The sequence below is a fragment of the Galleria mellonella genome, unplaced genomic scaffold, assembly GCF_026898425.1.
Source record: "Galleria mellonella isolate WM207_F2 unplaced genomic scaffold, CSIRO_AGI_GalMel_v1 utg33, whole genome shotgun sequence".
Classification (NCBI taxonomy): domain Eukaryota; kingdom Metazoa; phylum Arthropoda; class Insecta; order Lepidoptera; family Pyralidae; genus Galleria; species Galleria mellonella.
Window position 1 is genome coordinate 7,575,479 of NW_026442079.1, and position 22,399 is coordinate 7,597,877.

Genomic DNA, 22,399 nt, shown 5'->3' on the forward strand with positions numbered 1-22,399 from the left:
CGTAATAATTCATATTGATTGATATCTGAGAATAGACTTAAAATATGTATTCGTTTTTAGAAACATTGGAAGTGGCAGCTACTTTGATTAATATACATGTACAAAATATGTAAGCAGTTTATATGGGTACATATTTTTAGGTTCAATTTCCGTACAATATAAATATTTTGTATTAGTGAGCCCCCATATTTGTATTAGCTGATATTGGAATGTTATATATATATATATATATATATATATATATATATATATATATATATATATATATATATATATATATATAAAATATGTATGTACTAACCTATATATTTACAATAAAAAAATTCAGTACTTATTTCTATTACTTGTCTATTTCTCATCATCATCATTCTCTGCTAGGTGTGGGACTAGATGGCTCTGTGAATAAGAACAAGGGTATTTATTTCCTTAAATTACATTAATGTAAAATATCATGTAAATAGTATCTATTTGTTTTTCCCAATATTAATAAAATATGTTTATAAGCATTTCTATTTATCTGTATACGAAACAAAAAAATCATATTGTGCCACAAACAACCACTTCAATTGATCTAGTGATATTAAATTATAGTTTTATTTTGTGTCTATAGTGAGGCGGCAAGAGCGCATATGTCGTGCACATCTGTCCCAAGCCAAGGCAAGGCAGCCAGCTATCTCGCATGCTTATTATACAAAGTAGCGCACGGGCCGGCCACTACTCACAGGATGTTATATTTTAAACAGGTAAATATTGCGTAACGATGGAATAAGACAACAATATGTCGAATTTTGTTCATTCCCAGATTACCGGTAAAAGGAAATCTGGAAAAGATTTTAAACTAAGCCTATTTTTTACGGGATCAAAATGTAATAGTAACCCCACCTGCACTATTGTTATATATTGGAAAAGTAGCAGTGAGCTATAAAATGAAGTGAGGTCAGTTACCGCGTGGAAGTCGACCAGACAGGATAGACTGCTAGCAATGGGACTGGACTTTATTACGGTCAATCATCTTACCTCCTTATCAAGCTCATGTGGTAATAAGTGGTAGGCACATCTTTTTGGTACTTTAAAAGCATGAATATTAATAAATTATTATAAAAAATATAGACTTCATCATCTTCCTACCCTATCCCAACTATCATTTGGGGTCGGCGTAATATGTTTTCCTCTTCCATTCTTTTCTATTCCCAGTCATTTCCGCATTCACTCCCATTCTGGCCATATCGTCCCTCACACAATCCATCCATGTCTTTTTAGGTCTTCCTCTCCTCTTATAGCCATCTACTTTCATTCTTAATACTTTTTTTAAAATATGCTCCTCATTCCTGCGCATCACGTACCCATACCAGGATAAACGGTTACTTCTTAACTTTTCTATCACTGGCGCTACTTTCATACTTCCTCTGATATAATCATTCTTAATTTTGCCCATTCTTGTCACTCCGCACATCCATCTCAACATCCGCATCTCAGCTACAATAAATATACAAAAAATATATAGAATTATAGTAAGTATATTAGTCTTGTAGGTAATTCGTAGATAAGATTCGTTAATTTCTTCAAATACCTATCTTATATGGACTTTCAATCAAACAAAAAGATGTCAATATATCTCACAGTAAAAAAAAATGTTATGATATTTGTCCGGCCATTTACCTAAGATTTATTACACAAAAGTTATGGAACAAATTTTAGCGAGATTTTCACGGTTCACCACAACTTAATTACTTTGGCAATTAAGTTTACATGAAACATATAAAAACAGGAACAGGAATTAAAAGAACCATAAGGATACCTCTTATGCATAGACGTTACAGTATATCTTGTGATGTTTATAAAAAAATATCTAAATAATACAAATAATACAAATGAATACAAACGAATTGAGAGCCTCCTTTTTGCAGTCGATCAAAAACGAAGTAAGAATACACATGAAATTGTAATAATGTAAAGATAAATACCTTCAAGTGTTATAATTTATATTATGCATTATAAACAAATACATATTCTATTATAGCATATAATATTTACATTATTATTTATTATGCACAAGGGGAATTTTAAGAACTTACTGTGTTTGTCGTTTCCAACAATTGACCAGACGTCATACGGCGCTTTTAAAAAAATGAACATGAGTTTTAAAAATAAAAATAATATAACATTATTATTTATTATTATAAGCTTAATACAACGATTATTTCTCCAATCGACAACACGCTGTGTATCGATATCGGCTGAGATCGCGGCGACACCTGCGCCGGCGCACCTGCCCGCCTCTGATTCGCCAAAACTGAACAGTGGGATGAATCACCTGCCACACCGAATCACCTATAGATAGTACTTATAATAAAACCTAATTTATGATAAATCTAAATATGTCAAATTAATATTTTAATGTTATTTTAACTGAAAATACTTAATTGATTAACTCAACTTCAGTTAGACTTAACTGAAGCTCAAAATTAAATTCCACACATAAAGCACCTTCGAGAATCATTCTAATCAACTTCGTTTACTACCTACTAGAGATTAGTTAGATTAAATATTTACTGGTTTGATAGGTATCTTGTTTCAGTTACATCAAGCTACGAGATGTCAGTTTGTGTAGTATTTCTAAAAGCATCCTTAATATAACTATTATACTTTGGATAAATACCTATATTTTATATCTCATACAAAAATATTCTGTAAGTTAGAATATAACCTATCCATGTACCAAATTTTATTCAAATCTGTTCGGTCGTTTTAATATGAAAACATATTTACAAACTGCCACATTTATATTAGTAGGACTATTAAGCACTAGCTATTTTTCCGCTGTTTCGTACGCATGATTTCAAAAGTAGCAAAACCAATTAATTAGATCACTTCTTGACTTATCAAGATAAAATATACGCCAGATTCAAAGTTAGACCTTAGGTTCGGCCCACCTGATGATAAGCAGTTACTGTAGCCTATACCCATCTGTTCGTGTTTTTTTACCTACACAATTGTAATTTACTAGAGAAACTGTACAAAATTGACTGTATCGGCACATCTTTCATCATTTTTGCCGCCAAGCTGAAGCAGCTATACGTGTACTTGTTCATTATCTCCCCAAACAAGATAATTATTTGAAACGAAGACAAGACATTAGTGCTTAGGGTCAGTAATAGTAGTAATAATATTTATTAATAATTGTTGTTGACAAAATTTTTGCCATTTATAGAACGTTATACCCGAGGCAGACTTTATACAAAATCTTCTGCTTGGATACCTCTGTCCCATTGGTGGTGCCGTGAGCAATTGTTTGCATGACTGCGTTTCGGTTGCTATATGGGAATATTATTACTGTATACAGATGTATAGCACCTTATCTTCAGGAACAGCAATGCATGAAGGATATCAAGAGCAACACTGTATACTGTTATGTCCATGGTACTGCTCATGCCTATGGGCGACGGTCACTACTTTCCATCAGGTGGGATGTTAGCTTATTCGCCATTCTAAGTTGTATTAAAAAAAGTATAATTATGTAGATATATAGTACGGATAGTTTATCGATTACTGCAAAGACTGGTAATAACAGTCAACTTGTTTGAGTTAATTAAATCGGATAAAATGACTTCGGCAATACAGAGGGCGTACCAACTTTACGAGACCTTTTAATACAATGTCTCGTCTCGAAGTAATTATCAATTCTGAAGCAACATTGTTGTAGGTACAGTAAGATTTAAATGAAAAGGATTCGTATTAATGATACGCTATTCAGGTTTTTGTTTATTTTATTTTCAATGGACGGTGGTTTTATCACATCTGTTACAGTGTTAATAATATAATACTACATTTTTTCCAGAGATCAATTTCTTATCCATTATCTCTTAAAACATAAAATTTAAGTACTACTAGTGTCGGCAAATATATATATATATATTGTACATTAAAATTTAAAAATTAATTAAGACAGTGGAACAAAGTACAAACAATTTAAATGATGTTTTTTTATAATCAACAAAATGCATTCGTTTTGATACAATTTAACAAATTTAAACACTACATATCTACTATAACGTACACTGTGCAATATAATAATTTATAAACTAATTACTATGGGTCGAATTTAACTTAAATTATATATTATGTATCTCGCTACAAATACTGCTTTGTGCAGTTTTATCTCTCAGTGGGATTGTTTTTTGACCGAAGGCCAGCAGTGGTGGGTTCAATGTGCCACGGCATATCATATAATAGACAAACTTAAAGCTAAACTAAATAATGATCCTATTATAACACCAATATTAAATCACACCGATGAAAATGTTATTTAATTAACCATCTATTATAATAAAAATATAATTTGTTTTGATCCTATAAAGTGGTAAAATCATAAATCACTCTATAGGCGAGTTAAAGAGATATCATTCCACCAGTACGTGTCAGTTGACATATCATTTTTTTACATTACATTTATAGATGTATTTAATTCGTTTGTAGAAAAATTTATGTCGAACAGAATGGTGATAGGTGTTACAAATCGACATATAAAAAAGTTCACTACTGAATATGTATAACCTATAAGTTTATATATCTTACATTATCCTTTATTATTAATATAAACTACAGGACGGACAAAGTTTCGTTATAAACTACGGACGGACAAAGTTTCGTGTAACAACAACTAGTTTCCTATTTACTATTATTATTAAGTGAACAGCTTTGTATGATGATGACATTAGAATTATTCACAAACACACTTCTACTATACTTCAAATTCTGTTTTGTATTATATGTGTTTTATTTTATAAAATATACATGCATATTTGTAATAAAATGTGTTTATGTGTAATATTCACACCACCATCACCGCAATCATTAGTATTAACATCATAACAGCTTTTAACTTATCCGTTTAATAATATTACAACCTAAATTAATTTAATATTTTATAAATAGAATTATTTATCGATACGCGATAAATTCTAAATTCCGTAACGTGAACAAAATTGGCGAATACTAAAAAACTACTTAGAAACAACCTCTACTCTGTTAAGATTTCATTTATGATGATTATCTATTTTGCGATGAGGAACGATAAATATTTAATTGGTCAGTTCAGATTTCCTAAAACATTTTATAATGCTAAATTTATAATTGTAAAAGTTATGAAAATGTGGAGAATTTATATATACAAATGTCAAAAACTCACTAAGTAAAATCTCTGTCTCGATTACAAAATGTCCAACGAAATATTCATATTTATCTGTAATATATATAAAACGATATTTTTTTTATAAATATGTACATATAAGACTTTTAATCCATCTCATTCACTTGGCGTCTACCAAGAGAAGCTAAATATCTCTTACACAGTATTTACATATTTATTGTACGTATTATTTATTATTATAACTTTTATTATTTTCTTATATTGTTAAATATCAAATAAACATTGTTAAAGAGATTGATATATTTTCGACTTCGACAATATCGTACGATATTACTTGATGAATCTTGTCACTATAGAATAACAAACCGAATCCAAATATAATCATTACTAGGCAAATTTAAAATTCCTTGTGAACAATTTTAATTAAACAGACATTATTTTTATTTATTTATTTTATCCATAAAATGTCACGTACCGTAGCTCTTTTAGTTTGGGACTAGATTGCATCTAGTAATATCAGAATTATGAAATTATTTATTTTACCTATTGTGACTACTTTCATACCAGGTCTCCTACAAAACAGATATTACTGAGTGTCAAAGGTCTCTATCCTTACATATTATTACCTATTTTAAACAAGTGTATTTTAAAATTCACTTAAATCGATATGTGACAGGGGCAATTGTAATATTAACGCCACGAGCCATGTCCATTGCTGGGGCTACCGGGTGTGGAAGCTGAACCGTTGAATAGCGAGTCATCACCGGCCTCATCTTCCGAGCGCACCTCTTCGGCAGTGTGGCGACAGAACGGACAATGGCCTTTCGTTACCAGTTGTATCTCATAGTCCTCCGCGTAAAACAGCTGTAAACAGAATTCATATTAACTTATTTAATTTAGTATTGATTTTTACAATGATTATTTATTCTTATTTCACATTTTAAGAGTGTCCAAGCTAATCTGACAAAATCAGTGGTAACTGTCAATTTTCAAAAACCATGGCATCTTTTTAAATATTTCTAAATTGTGTACGTTGCATATATGACTAAAAAATTTGGCAAATTAATCCTTATTTTACTTCCAAGGTATAATAATTGGGTATTACAAATACCATACTCTATAAATATAATTAAATATAGAGAGCTTTTAAATTAATACTGAAAATGTTTGAATTTTAAAGACGTTGTCAGACTTGCAATATAGACAATTATAGAAATACCATACAAAGAAAAATAAGAAATTAAATAAATAAAAATGCTGGTATTAGTGTTGTCGATATTTTATATCAAAATACTAGCATTTTTTTATTTAATTTCTTAGTGATAAGTTCCGTAAGTTTGTGAATCAATCTGAATAGTGGAATATAATATTGAAAGTACTTATGACTACGCATCGACACTTCTTACCTAAGAAAATATAAACAAGCTATAAATAATACACACATTTTGGCAGTGGGAACAAGCGATGGCGGGTAGTTCTGGCAGCATGTTGCGATAGTAAAGAGTGGGCAGCAACGGTCGTTTAACCACCACTACGCTGACCGGGTTTAGCTGCAACAGCGCTTGGCGGCTGCACCACACGACACCGCTTTCATCGTCCTAACAATAAAATACGTAAGGCAATTTGTTAAATCACTACACCACAAGGTCGTTAATATAATAGGTATAATTAATGATTGTGGGGGAGGAAAGGTATTGTTAGTGATGCGGACTACCAGTCCCATTGCTAGCAATGTACCCTGTCAGGTCGACCACGTAGTCACTCGCGAAAACCAGGCTTTGAATTTCAGGCGTATTCATCACAGTGGGCTAACTGACCTGCCTTTTCATTCTCACCTATTATCCTTCACTGATGCCCCGCCAGCGTATACCGTTAACGCAGGCGGGGTTGCCATTTCATTATCATCCATAAAAAAAATAGTTGTGTCCTACAAAAAAAACCGACTTCAATTGTCACAAAACCAGTTATTTTTATTTAAAACTAAACTATTAAACTGTATTAGATAAAATTTCAATAGAACTAATCTGCAAGTATATCCCTTGCAGACAGGGGGGGGGGAAGGGATTGTTAGTAATGAGGTCTAATGAACACATTGCTAGCAATACACTCTATCAGGTCGACCTCCACGCAGTTTCCCCTGAAAACCATCTTGGTTATTTCTAGTCGAATTCGTCACGATGGGCTAACTGACCTACTTTCATCGTCACCTATCATCTCTCACTGGTGCTTCGCCAACGTGTAACGTTAACGAAAGCGGGGTTATCATTTTATTATGACGTATTAAATAAAATCCCTTGCAGATAAAAAAAAATTCCAAATCGATTTAGATCTGATGGAGTTATGAGATAACATACATAAAACAATACAATATCTCTATATATCTAATATACAAATACAATATAGTATACATTAATTTATTACATAAATAAAGAACAAACCTCATCAACTTTGTCTAGAAACGGATCACCAGAGTCATCGACGTGATCTATCCTGAGCACCTCGGCACCGCCCGTATCCTCTTTGTTATTTGTATCTGGGAGAGGAGTCCGTTCTATCAACTCTAACGCTTCATCCTCTGAGATCCCTTCCGACGGCATGAATTGTACTAAAGGTAAGACTTCTGTAAATAAAGGTGACAATACATGAAAATAAAGGACAAAAGCTTGACTATACTGGCTAATAGATAATAATTGTAATTTTTTTTTATTTAACTTAGAATGGCAAATAAGCTGACGGCCCACCTGATGGAAAGTGGTAACCGTTACCTATAGACATGAGCAGTACCATGAACATAACAGAGCATACTATTTCGCCCATGATACTCCCCATGCGTTGCCATTCCTGAGGACTTAGATGTTATTCCTCTGTACCCAGTAAATTCACGCCATATCCCACCCTTCAAACCAAAACACAGCCATGCAAACACAACTGCTTCACGGTTGAAACACGAATGGGATAGAGGTACCCAAGCAATCGACTTTTGTACAAAGTCAAATAAATATAAGTGTATTATTAGGCTTACGTCCAGCAGTAGACGAATAATGGTTGCAATGATGATGAAGTGTATTATTGTTGTATATTTATATAACTATATGAATGTATGTTGTCTCATAAGAAACCAACAGATAAAACAAAACTAAAAGATTAACAAGCTCGATGAAAATCACTCCAAGTTATTTGTAGATAGATACTTTTTATTTTTGCCTCCAAAAGATTACAATAGTAAACATATTATAAATAGATACAAACAATTACAAAAAACGTTCACACTGAGAAAACAATGGACGGCCTTATTGCTAAAAGCAATCTCTTGCAGGCAACCTTTGGATGGAAAGGAGTAGTTATAAACAGTTTTATCAGAGGCACGACGAAAATTTTGTTATTTTAAATACATATAGAGATGAAATATATGCAATAATATAAATGTATATCCCTACTTTCTATTCAATATACATACATATATCTACTTAAATACATATATAAAAATAAAAAAAATATTTAATTTGAATTAAGTCTATTTATCATAAAATTTATTACCGTGTGTCGCAAGTGAATGCGCTAGGACATGCTTGCAGTGCGGACAGTGGGTAGCGCAAAGCGGTGGCACGTGGCGCCTACAACGCCAGCATAACGGAGCCACCTCTTCATCACGACCCTCGCCGCCACCAGATGCACGAGTCTTCAGAATCAATAGCTCCACACTCTCCTAACGACCATAGATAAGCAAAGTATAAATTAACAAATATAATAAAGTGAAATCCAGTAATAGTATTAATATTTATGAAACTAAATAGCTTTTTCTCAAACATGCTTGGAAATGTAAGCATTATTTTGACAATCTTCTTCGAGATAAATCAAAATTGCCGTACTGTCCAGATACATGCCGGCAGCGACCGGCAAAAGTTGTATGAAAATCCACATCTGTCGTGTTTTGCGGCCAGATAAATTACTATGTAAACTCATATCTGTCCTGTAATTTAAAAATGGAATGACCATTTACTTCGAAACATGGCTACCAAGGAGGTAACTAATATAAGGTTTTATTTAAATTTCGAACTGGCTTGCAAATAGAAAGCTGTTTATTGAAAAAAAAAAAAACAAAGGAACATTATGGCGCGTGAAAAATTATTATTGTTCGTTATTCGTCATTGAATTTAAAAAGTAAAATTGTGTTTTTGATTTCCGCGCATTGTTTGAGAAAAGTACTTTACAAGCCTTGGCGACAACTAGGCATTGATGGACTCACGTATGTGTGCCTCGGTTACACCTCGGCCCACATTTGTACGTTCGTCCATCAATGCCTCAGTTGCTGGCCGCTGCAGTAATGTACTATTACCAGATTTTTACAATAAATTTTATAAAATCCAGTTTTATAAATTAGTAAATACTTAATACCTAAGCAAAACTTCAAATTATATCTGTTGGGTCAGAAAAAATTTAATATAATTTTACTTTTAGTTCACCTAATTAATGCTTATTTTCAAAAATTGTTATGATAACATTATTATTATCTTACCTGGAATTTCTGTGGCACCAAAAGCCCCAGAAGTTTATCTAGCATTTGTCGAGCTAACGCATTGGCATTTAGTGCCTTGGCTTGCTTTGCTAAACAAAGATATAAGCAACTGGATTATAAAATTAAGGATAATATCCGGTAAACATATACAACTTTTCATTCCTCTTTCTATTATAATTACATCACCACACACTTATAGTGTTAACTATTTTTTTTTTATTGAACTAAAAAAATATGTCTTACAAATAATGTATATGGTAAAACAACGTTTTCCAGGTCAGCTAGTAAACATATAAATATTAAAATATAAAAGGATACAATTTTGCAACTCCAGGGGGCGGTTCACCATCCAGCATTGCCAGGACATACCGCGCCGCATTCAGGAGCGAGTCGGGCTGACTGAGTGAGAACGGCTCGTGCACGCATCTATGTACTGCGTCGTATGCGTTGTATATGCGGGCCAGGCGTTCGTTATGCGCGTACTGACGTAAACTGTTCTCTTTCTCCCTATTACATAATATTATCATAAACAAATGAAGGAAACAAAAATTGGTATTTTTGCTGATTATAATCTAAGAGTTTTCTAATTACAAAGCTTGTCAGTTTATAAATTATAACTTAGTTAAAATACAACCCATTGTCTATACTATGGACTTTTCTCAAGAAACTTTAATAGTTCTAGGCTAATAATAAGTCAATACATTATAATTTACCTAATAATTTTTAACGATGATAACTTGCTTTGGCACCTTTCTACATTTTCTCTTATTCTAAAGTGGATTCAAAACTATTGCAACTAACTCAATGCTATTAAGTGGGTCTCATTCAAAGCTCTTAGAAAATCTTCAATAATATTTACTTGAATAATAAATATAAATTGTTTTGGATTTTATTACAAATCACCAAAGTAGCGTAAGTATTTTGTGTACCTAAATATATGAAACTAACTTATTATTAGAATTTGCCGCTGTGTCTAAGCACTGCATTGCTAGTAGATGGTGCAAGTATCCAGCATCGCTGAACCTCTCCTCGGCGACAGCGTTCCCCACCAATATTGTGAACACACGCATCGCCGTACCCGTCTCACCCGCCATATGGTAAGCTGTAAGAATATTATATTTATAAATTGATAATTTTATAATTTCACACCAGTCTAATCATTTTGACCAAGAAATGGTCACGAAATGCGAGTATTGCTATCTAGTTTCTTATAAACTATGATTGTACAACAATATTTCTTTAATGGCCTCCCGATTGATTGTCATTATATATTGCTATCTATTACTTTTTTAATTATATAAGAGATACAAAGATTTATGCACCTCATTTATTGAAGTCTAATTTGATAAGAAAGCCCATTGCCAAAAATTATCACAATACAATCTTGTTAAATTAATGGAGTTTATTATAATAAAGTCCTTTAATTTAATCCTCTTTAAGTTGCCTATCTCTAGTATTGCCAAATGTATAAATGTATTACGCTTTACCTTTTTGCGCGTCGACGAATTTATTCTCTTGTGCCATACGGTGTGCATAAGGCAAGTACACATCCCGCCTACATTCAGCGTGTTCACGAGCCAGCGTGAAAGCTCGCGACCACTCACCCGCCGACACTGCCAGTTGCGCTACTTTTCTGGAAAATAATAATAGTGAAGAGAGAGAAAGAGGGATGAGACACTGTCTGTGGTTGTCCACTAGGTAGTCAATTTATTTCTTTTAATTATACCTATAGTCTCCAAGCCTTTGGTACACGTCAGCGGCTGTAACTGGCTCGCCTGCAGTAACCAGCGCCTCTGCCACGCAGCGCAATGACTCGCTTGAACCTTTATCCAGCTTACGGGCCAATTCTATTAACCTGTAGATAGATATAATTTATGATCGTGTTCTTTAAAAAATCTGACTTCAATTGTGGAAAAAACAATTATTTGGATTAAAAAAATAAACTACTAAAGTAATTTAGTTAAAATTTCTATGGACTAATCTGTAAGTATATCCTTTTAGATAGATTTTTTTTAAAGTAATTACTATCGGTTTAACTTACTTGTATTTTAATTGAGAAAGCTCGACTAATTTCGGGACCATCTGGGACCCTTAGTTACAATAAAATGCGTACTCAGGATACTTTTTATCTATCATTCAATATTTCACATAATACAATCTTGACATATCTTTTTTCCTGATTTAGTCGTTTTAAAGAGATCAAAAGTAAAACGCGCAGACACTATTTACAACTTTAATACTTTAACAACACAATAATATAAAACTTTGCCTAATAGGCAAAGTTTTATTTATTTGTAATCAAAATACCGCGAAACAATTCATAACAAAAACATCAATAATAATAATCAATAGCAATTTGATTGTCATTGAAATAATGACAGATGTCAAAACTGTCATTTATTCTAAAGACATTAAAAATATGATGTTTCAGCTTTGGCTTCCCGTTCAATAGTCATATTAAGCCGATTCAAGATACAAGATAATCCTCAAGTTATTACATATTATATAAATAATCTTAAAATAAAATTTAGTAGTTAACAGTTATTTAAAATAAACAAAATAGCATCAACATACAATATATATATGTACGAATATATTTTAAAGCATGTTCAAACTGAAATATATCCTGTTTTACGGCCTACATATCAGTGGGACAAAGGAGCATACATTTATACAGACCAAATAGACCAAAAGACTTTTGGAATATCCAGTTGTTAAGACAGTGATCATACTGTAAATAGTATATATCGTGGATAAAAATTTTTATGTCATTGTTTGCCCAAACCAAAACACTCACATATCCCTCCGGCCACTCTCCGCCATAAGCTGCGCCGCTCGCTTCACGTCGCCGGCCGCTAAGTACATCTCAGCAGCCGCGCGAGGTTCGTTCACGTGCCGCGCCCATTCTGCCCGACGACGTGCTAGCGCAGCGAGACCTTCCCCTTCGCCGACATACTCCTAAATTTAATTAAAACTATATCTGTATTTTAACTAACGTGCAGCAGATGAAACATCTATACTTATATCTTCTATACTTATAATAAATCAGTAGAGAGGTCAATTCTGTACATGAAATATATTTCCAAAATAACTATCAGAGAGTGATTAGTGATCGATACTGATTCCAAAAACGCAATCAGTAAAAATTTTGTCGGTCTGTCTATCTGTCTGTATGTTCGTTATAGAAACAAAAACTACTCGACGGATTTTAACGAAACTTGGTACAATTATTCTTCATACTACTGGACAGGTTCTAGTATACTTTTCATCACGCTACGATCAATAGGAGCAGAGTCGTGAAGGGAAATGTGTCTGTTACATCAAAACCACTGAACCGTGAGGAAGGACATAGGCTACTTATTTTACGAAAAACGACGGCAACGCAAACAAAGTCACGGGCAACAGCTAGTATGTAATATTATTTTAGATGTCATAATTGATAAATGTTTGTAAATTGTATATAATTACTGGCTGACACGACAAACATTGTTATGCGTTCTAGGAACACCTAACTGGTCAATGTTAGGAGTTCTGTACCTTCTTAAAAGAAAAAAACGATTACTAATAGTATTACACCGTAATCTCTCTATTCATCTATCAAGACACTTTTTTCTAGAAACATATAGAAATATCAAACTGAAATTAATATAAAAAATCAACTCTTAAGTTAACGCAATGAAAAAATATTTACAGTATACATTTTAACATTTACAAAGAAATTAAAAACTATCCTATCTGTCAAGTTGGAGGAAACAAAACACATTAACGAAATTTCATGAATATCTGTTGAGAGAATTTGGAAATGAATGAAAAGAGAATGAACTGTACGGCACGGGATTTTTTTATAATATATAGGGACAATAATAATATAAATATATTATTATTGTCCCTTTAGGTGTACATGAAAGGTGTGTTATTTATAAATCCATAATTATTTATTTATATGTATAATATAATGATAAAGTGAAATAATTCTAAATAATAACAAACAAGCACCTACCTGCGCTTTATTGAACATCCTTAAGTCTACGTATAAATTGAGGGCGCGCTCATCTCGTCCCGCGGTGTGGAAAGCTCGCGCCGCGTCAGCGTAACGACCGCGATAAGCTAGCACTTCACCTGTAATTACTGCACGCTTTTCCCCAGCCTCGAAGCGCTCCTGCGACACAACAGTAGCATTATTTATTTATAGGATTACCAACATAAGATACAGCGAAACATTTCAATACAATACACTGGTAGATTAGATCTAAATGTTCTTATGCCTTGTGTTTGATAAACATTAAAATAGAATTAAATTAATAAATGTCATTAAATAAGCAAAGATATTAACAATATGAATAATAATATAAATAATGAGAATTGTAATTAAATTATATTAAATTATAGATAAATATGCAATGGCGAGGTGCAGCAACATTTTAATTTTAATATTTAATAATAAGGATGTAAAAGTAAATATTATTAATAAGTGCTCATTTAAGAGAACACTTTTTTATGCAACTTAGAATGGTATAAACGCTGACGGCTCACCTGATGGAAAGTGGTAACCGTCGTCTATAGACATTAGCAGTACCAAAGACAACAGAGTATATTGTTTCGCCCATGATAGCCCCCATGCGTTGCCATTCCAGAGGACTCAAGTGTTAATCCTCTTACCCTGTAAATCCACTGCTATTACTACTGTGGACTATCAGTACCATTGCTAGCAATACACTATCAGGACGACCTTCCCGCGATCCCCCCTGGAAACCATCGTGCTGAATTCTAGGTGTATTCATCACGATAGACTAACTGACCTGTCTTTTTATCCTCACCTATCATTCCTCACTGGTGCCCCGCCAGCGTATGCCGTTAGCACAGGCAGAGTTGGCATTCCATTTTCATCATAAAAAAATATTATCTTGTTTTACGAAGTTATATATATAAACATACCTGCAAATGATCAATGAGAGATAAAAATATGATATTCTCGCTCCGCTGAAAAGCCTTCCTAGCAACTTCAAAGCTGAGTTCTTCTAACGCCGCCATTCCGAGTCGTTCCCAATCTAACGCTGTCACGCCGAGGCACGCCACCGCATATGCTTCACTGTAACGTGCAACAATAATACATATTTATTTATTTCTAAGTGTCACATTATATTACCAAAGGGAGACTTTGTACAAAAGTCGTTTGCTTGAGCACCTCTGTCCCGTTCGTGTTTCTACCGTGAAGCAGTTGTGTTTCCATGGCTGCGTTTCGGTTTGAAGGGTGAGATATAGCAGTGAATTTACAGAGTACAGATAAATAACAGAAATATAACAAATTGTATACACAATATGTTTTAGTCATGTTATAAAAAAAATACGAAAACTATATGTACATATTGTGACTTATTATAAATGTTTATACATTTAATTTGTACTATACTAGATGTCGCCCGCAGCTTTGCACGAGTACTAAATACTTATAAAATAAATCTAAGTTCCAAATTTAAATTTTTATCAGTTTTGTAAATCAGGACAAATGATTTTATAAATATAAACTGTTGATGCAAACCACATACTATAAAATTAAAATCTAAATAAAGTGATTAACTTTTAAATTATTGTACACATTTCATTTATTTATATTTTTATTTATAATATTCTGAAAATAGAAATATATACTAACTTGAATAACTTTTGTTGGACATTTTGGTGTACTGCGTGAGATAACGGCACATTTATAGTTTGCATTGAATTGGCTTGTAGACAAAACACTCGACCGCCCTGTAAAAAAAAAGTATTACTAAAACACTGTATAACAAGATCTTTTATATTGTAACAATTACTTTGTTTGATATAATAGACATAGAAAGAAAGCGTTAAAGTGTATGATCGCTACAAGAGTAATTTATTGATAGCTAACATACTCTTTACACTGCCGAGTTGTAAACTACTATGAGGCCCACGGGTGGTGGATAGAGGAGTGACCACCAGATATAGTCGTTTAAGCGCACCGAATAGAGGCAGGTAGTGAGTTCCACAGGCGGGCTGCTTGAACAATAATGGATTTAGAGTAAAGGGAAGAAGAATAAGTGGGAAATTTGAGGCGGAGGTTATTGACACTACGTAAAGTATGATCATTAGCCTCACTGAGGTGTTTGGTTCCGGTATTTAAGCATGATTGAGTAACAATTATCCACATTTCCTGACAATTTATGATACATTTATAATATTAGTTGAATTTATTACCTGAAACCCTACAACAGAGCCGACCAGTGGCTGAGTGGCAGGTGGAAAGTGGCCAGCCTTTATAGACAGCAAGCCACCTCCGGATAGACTCAACAGTTCGTCACACCAAGAGTTCCATGACACTGAGGAGACATTCTCTTCCTGTTTATAAATTGAATATTTTCAATTAGCTTACATAATTTAGATCAATCATATAGCTCTAGAGAATTTTGATATAAATACATTGCTAAAAACAACATCACTTTTTAAGATTATTAGATAGGTAAATTAAAACACATAATAAATAAAAGTAGTGCTTCATAGGTAAAGATTCTTGTTTTAATAATATTTAATAGTGACCACTAATTTACGGCATATCATGAGTGGGATGTCGGTAGATTCCTTTACCACTTATCTAGGGGGGTTTATTCTTCTTTCAATTAAGATCAATTGAATACCAAGACTGACCGTGTACAACAATTCTCCTGTGGGCAAACTGTAGACACGACAGACGGACGCGTCATCGACGACCGCGAGACGACTCCGTGACGCGCTTACGTCAAGACAACGCACGCTGCCCGGCGTTTGCAGTACCATTTTCGAATCCCCATCGGTAGGTTCCACTTGCCAGATCTAAAATAAAGTTTTATTTTAAATAAGAATTTTCTTTATGATAATATTATTAAATGATATTATAAGCCGTTTTCCGCGGCGTTGCCAGCTTCTAATTATGTAGTTTCCATATATCATTCCCATTGGAACCCTTCATAAATCCGGTCTTATATTGTATTATATGATTAAATGATAATTAATATTCTAACCTATAACCGATAACCTAACCTTATAACCTAATATCTTTATAAAGCTTCAACTGATCGTTTATTTTATACCATTTTATGTGATTCTTTAGATTGATATAACTTTTTTATTTATGTACCGTTTGAAATAAAACAAACACTAAATAACAAAAATTCTAAAAATAATTGTTTTAGGTCCTACTGCGTTCCGAAAACCCCCCTATAATAGTTTTTCTTATATATCTTCCATATACACACACCGACCAATTAAAATTTTATTGACATCCACATGGTCTCCCTGGAAACCACTGCGTTGAATTCCATTCATCACGATGGGCTAACTGACCTGTACTTTCATCCTCACCTATCATCCCTCACTGTGTATACCACCACGCCAGTGCATACCGTTAGCGCAGGCATGGTTACCATTCCATCATCACCTATTAAAAAAATATGGGGACTGATGGGTAATGTTGACTTTTCATAATGTAACTTGATATAAATTCTGATATAAGTGATATTCTTGTTCTTTTATAAATCTCATTTTCTTTCTATTTTCTTTTTGGTAATAAACGCATCTTATTTTAATTTTAAATGTATAGTCTGCTATGTGCTGCGTGTATAATTCACCTGTCCATTAAGAAGGCCTAGCAACAGCACCTCCTCAAAATACAAAGTGGTAACTTTAACGTAACGTATCGGCGCTGGCACAGTCCACGACTTTGGTATCTGTCGTCCTATCATTACTAATTTCGTGTCCTGAAAAGAATGTAAATCATTATATACTAATATAACCGATAACACTCGATTCTATATACTCTGTAGAATATTCAAACAATATAGTGTAATACAATAAGTAATTTTTTTTATACGACTTAGAATGGCAAACAAGCTGACGGCCCACCTGATGGAGAGTGATAACCGTAACCTATAGACATGAGCAGTACCATGGACATAACAGAGTATACTGATTTGCCCATGATACCCCCCATGCGTTGCCATTCCTGAGGATTCAGGTGTTATTCCTCTGTACCCTGTAAATTCACATATATCCCACCTGTAATATCCCACCCTTCAAACCGAAACACAGGCATGCAAACACAACTGCTTCATGGTTGAAACACGAATGGGACAGAGGTACCCAAGCAAACGACTTTTGTACAAAGTCTCCCTCTGGTAATAATAATACTACAATACTATATAAGTATAACCACAATCTGTCCCTCTTTTAAGGCAACCTCACGTCCTCCTTCCTGCGACACATACAACGTTCGTAAAAAGAATACACTTACTTGTAATAAATATATTGTAATATTATAATAAAATAATATTTTACAATTTCCTAATGAAGTCTTTAGGATAATTAAAAAATAATAATTAGGGCATCAAAACTGTAATATATTATATAATGCTGATTTGCTCAAAATATCATAATCACTAATAAAAGGTATTGTTTTACCTGACATAAAAGCAAAGCATCACTCGTGGCTACAAGGAGCGAACACTCCGTCTTTTGAGACAATTTTTCCTTCACTCGATACAGCATGCCCTCGACATCCCCTTGTTCGTACACTACCACGCGTTCCGGTAATTGGACCTATTTATGTAATTTTTATAAGTAATTAGTTGCCACTATGTGATTAAGTTCACTTAAGATAAAAAAAAAAGAAATTCTTGCTTAGTCACATGCAAGCTATATTTAGTATAATCATTTGTATATTATATACAACATGTAACAATATATATATGTACTAATATATATTTTAAGACTGACATAATTATATTATTATAATCATATTTGTCCACTTAAAACAATAACAACAATTCTAAAAATTTATACCCTTCTGACAAAATCTTTTTAATATATATTCCAACCATATTTGATTATTTGCAAATTGGTGATCATGATATTTCACAATTTTTTTTATGTAATTTTATGCATAGAAATAAAGATATGAGCCTACAATAACCTCCTTATTCATAAAAACTAAAATGTCCTGTAAACCTATTTTATCTATTGGAGTGTTTTGTCACTGTCTTTCAAATTGAAAAAATTGCATTAAAAGAAAAAGACAGAATATTTTAACAGCTACAAAAAGTCTGTAGGAGGTCTTAGTTTTTATTAATATATCTTTACTTCTATGTCAAGTTTTATATATAGACAATTAACAGGTAATAAATGTACAAACCAATACTAACCGCTAATCGATGTTTATAAATAGCAATCTTTTGCACTCTGTCATGACATTTAATCCGAACTTTGTTCCCAGTAGTCAAATGCTGTACAATGACATCAGTCATATTCTCCCTATATGCATAGCGCTCCCTATATAAACCATGAACTGTACTGAATACCACTTGGTAACACCATAGAGTACCATCTTGGCACGCCACAGCCTGAAAATAAAATTACTTGTACTGATAGGAAGTAACTCTTTTAAGTCAATTTGTTCTACGATTCGAGTCTTCAACATGAGCAGCTATAATCTATATAGAAATCGCTTCACAGGCTTCAAATCTGTAAATTCAGATCAAAAGAACCTTTCTCGAACTCTTGGGTTGCAACGACGTATTAATATCTTGCTGTTGCAAAAGTTATGCTCTTAATACTCTTTATATAAAACTCTTTATAATGGCATGACGCTTTGCTTTGCATACGCTTAGTCAAAAACATCTATACACAAATTTTATAGATATTATTTGATATATATAATAAATAACCTACCATCGTATTAAATGTAGGCGATGGTATGATAGACCATACCCATTCCTGTGGTGTATTCAATATTGGCACACCTTCAGCTGTGAGCACAGCCCAGCCACCTACGCCGCCCACTAACACTAAAGCGCCTAACAGTGATATTGAAAGAGCCGCTAAGCCTAAAACAAAAATTTTATATTATTTAAGATCCCGTCCCATAAAAAAAATATTTTTTTATTGAAACAAAATTTATAAGTAGCCTATAGAAGAGTAAATCCAATCGAATGCAACAGTAATTATCGAAATTGGCAAAATATCTCATAACATAAATAAAATAAAAAAGCGAATTGATCGGAATTTCCTTTTTTTAAATTGCGTAAATGAATTACGACGCAGTTTCAATAAGACTTCAACAATTTACTTGCATCTCCATTTCCCGCATAAACCATTCATAGTTGATGACTATATAACTCTAAGATGTTTTTGTGTAAAATTACATATTTTTAAATCTTTACTTTTTCAGAGATTTCATGGCTGTATGTTTATATGCAAATTATTACCAATATTTCTTTCTTTGTGTATTTGTTGGCCCTGTACATTATAAAAAGATAAAGTATCATTCCAATCAGTAACAAGAAGTGTTGATTTCGAGAAAGCTACTGCCCACACTGCAGCATCCCGTGTTATACGTTGAGTCTCGTCACCTAACTGGAATTAGAAAACATATGATTAGATTTCAGCATAACAATACAATATTTAGGAAAAGCAAAAGTTAGAAAATATAGATCACAGAGAGAAGACGAGAAGTGCCCTTATTGCTAAAAAAGACTAAACTAAAATTGGATAAATATGGAATAAACACATACTAACCCTATCTCTAATAGACACTGCACCACTGGCCAAACCTATTGCCAAATGTTGCCCATTAGATGACCAAGCACAGGAGGTAATACGGCCAGATACTCGATACTTCTGTACAGCTTTAACATCAGCCGACCAAAATGCGAAATCTGTAAGGGCACATGACGCGAGGTGCATTGTCACCGGATTATAGGCCAAACACTGAATTGCTTCGCTGTGCCTGTAACATAATAATTTTGTTTAGGTTTAAAATGCGAAATTACTATTTGAGGCTGCTGCCACTGATGACCTGCAAACACTGAAACTGAAAACCCTTTGATGGCATAAATCAACCTTACTTAACTTAGTCGAAATTGATATCCATATCGAAAAAATGAAAATGTTTCATATCTGATACTATATTTTTTATGCAACTTAGAATGGCAAAAAAGCTGACGGCCCACCTGATAGAAAGTGTAACCATCGCTTATAGACATGAGCAGTACCATGAACATAACAAAGTACACTGTTTCGCCCATGATACCTCCCATGCGTTGCCATTCCTGAGGACTCAGGTGTTATTCCTCTGTACCTTATATTTGTATCTGTATTTATATAGTGGATATTTATATTTATATCTGTATTTTATAACATATTAGCGAATCGTCCTTATACGTCTAAATCAAAAAATTGCAAGATTATTAAAGACGTCCCTCACAGGACTTGTGCTCATTAATTTTTGAACGATAATGTTAACTCGTTTTATTTAAATATCGATGATCTGGAGTCGAAAATATCTGGTACCAACCCGGCTTCAGACTTATTTGGAAGAGGAAGCTGGTTATACAGACGACACAATCTAAGTAAGGGTTGTTATTGTGATATACAAACATTTTGGGCCTATAAAATAAATATCTTTGGATTACGTAAATTATAATCTGTATTTATATTCAGTGAACCAAGCATCCCTGGGGACACTACAATTGAGTGAACTATCTTATATAAAAATACTAGATCAAAGATACTAGATAAGGAAACGTAATATTAAGCATCTTTGATTATAAGATTGCAGTGTTCTACCGAAACCATGCATGTATGCTAAAGTTTACAAAAAACGCTTATGAGTTTTTTAATTCTCTTAAAATATTTGTACAGTGTAAAATGCGGACTAAATTGAAGAACCATATTCGAGAGTATTTCAGTCTAAACTATTGAAGAGAGTAATGTAACTATCTCGATTAAGATTAAGATCTTAAGAACTCTAGTTCATCTGTATATGAAACCTAAGAGTTTATTCGCTTTTTTTGCTAATATAATCGTAGTAATTACGATCCGATAATTTTTCATGAAATGAAATCCCTAAATCCTTAACGAGATTATTACGTACTAGTATTACACCATAGAATTGGTGATTATATAAAACTTTGTGCTTTTATAAGTAAATGTAACAACAAAACATTTCTTAATATTGAGAAACATCCGGTTCATCTGACACCAAGCTGAAAGTGTGTTTAAGTCCTGTTGAATTAGAGCACATTCTTGATAATTATAAACAATTATATATAACAATTATAATTATATATAGCATAAAAAAGTTTTAGATCGTCTGCGTACATCAGACAAGGACAGCATAACTGCACGATGTGTATGTGGATTGGAAACAAATGTAACACAATGTTCAGCCCACTGGGAGTACTTTTAATGTATTTTATTTCTAATCATGTCAATTTTTTTCATAAAAATTTATTTCATTAGCTCTTTGGTACGTGCTGGTATCTTCAACAGATGATAACGTGGTTATTTAATTAAAAAGAAGCTTAATTTCTTTATTTTATTTAATTAATCTCATAAACAACAATTGTTAATAAAAAAGCCATTTGTTCGATCTAATACAATTTTAAAAGTAGTCCATTAACACTTAAAAAAAGAAATGTTTAGTTTTTTAAAGTAACTTGACTAATCCTTGGGCACCTCCGGTGTTACTATCTTTCACTTCATGCTATACGCGACGCTGTTCATTAGTGAGTAATAGTACATAGTACCCATTCATGGGGGGAAAGGGATTGTTAGTAATGGAGACTGAGAATCCCATTGCTAGCAATATACCCAACCAGGTCGACCTCCTCGCGGTTCCCCCTGGAAACTATTATGTTTAATTCCTGATGAATTCATCATGATGGACTAACTGGTCTGTTTTCATT

At 33.1% G+C, this 22,399-nt stretch overlaps 1 protein-coding gene across 1 annotated transcript in view; it reads right to left on the reverse strand.

Annotated features, from left to right (window-relative positions):
* Window positions 1-3,760: 3,760 nt before the first annotated feature.
* Window positions 3,761-22,399, reverse strand: part of LOC113518178 (intraflagellar transport protein 122 homolog) — a 28,161-nt gene continuing 9,522 nt past the window's right edge. Inside the window, exons 3-23 of the mRNA XM_052896643.1 lie at window positions 20,229-20,439; window positions 19,919-20,066; window positions 19,383-19,537; window positions 18,857-19,054; window positions 18,117-18,254; window positions 17,288-17,416; window positions 16,329-16,493; window positions 15,882-16,022; window positions 15,319-15,416; window positions 14,601-14,754; window positions 13,666-13,824; window positions 12,463-12,623; window positions 11,392-11,520; window positions 11,153-11,298; window positions 10,614-10,767; window positions 9,984-10,172; window positions 9,666-9,774; window positions 8,687-8,855; window positions 7,588-7,769; window positions 6,592-6,747; window positions 3,761-6,013 (exon numbers count right to left, since the gene is read on the reverse strand). Of these exons, the coding sequence (XP_052752603.1) occupies window positions 5,840-6,013; window positions 6,592-6,747; window positions 7,588-7,769; window positions 8,687-8,855; window positions 9,666-9,774; window positions 9,984-10,172; window positions 10,614-10,767; window positions 11,153-11,298; window positions 11,392-11,520; window positions 12,463-12,623; window positions 13,666-13,824; window positions 14,601-14,754; window positions 15,319-15,416; window positions 15,882-16,022; window positions 16,329-16,493; window positions 17,288-17,416; window positions 18,117-18,254; window positions 18,857-19,054; window positions 19,383-19,537; window positions 19,919-20,066; window positions 20,229-20,439 (3,265 nt within the window). The 3' untranslated portion in view covers window positions 3,761-5,839. The remainder of the gene's footprint in view (window positions 6,014-6,591; window positions 6,748-7,587; window positions 7,770-8,686; window positions 8,856-9,665; window positions 9,775-9,983; window positions 10,173-10,613; window positions 10,768-11,152; window positions 11,299-11,391; window positions 11,521-12,462; window positions 12,624-13,665; window positions 13,825-14,600; window positions 14,755-15,318; window positions 15,417-15,881; window positions 16,023-16,328; window positions 16,494-17,287; window positions 17,417-18,116; window positions 18,255-18,856; window positions 19,055-19,382; window positions 19,538-19,918; window positions 20,067-20,228; window positions 20,440-22,399) is intronic.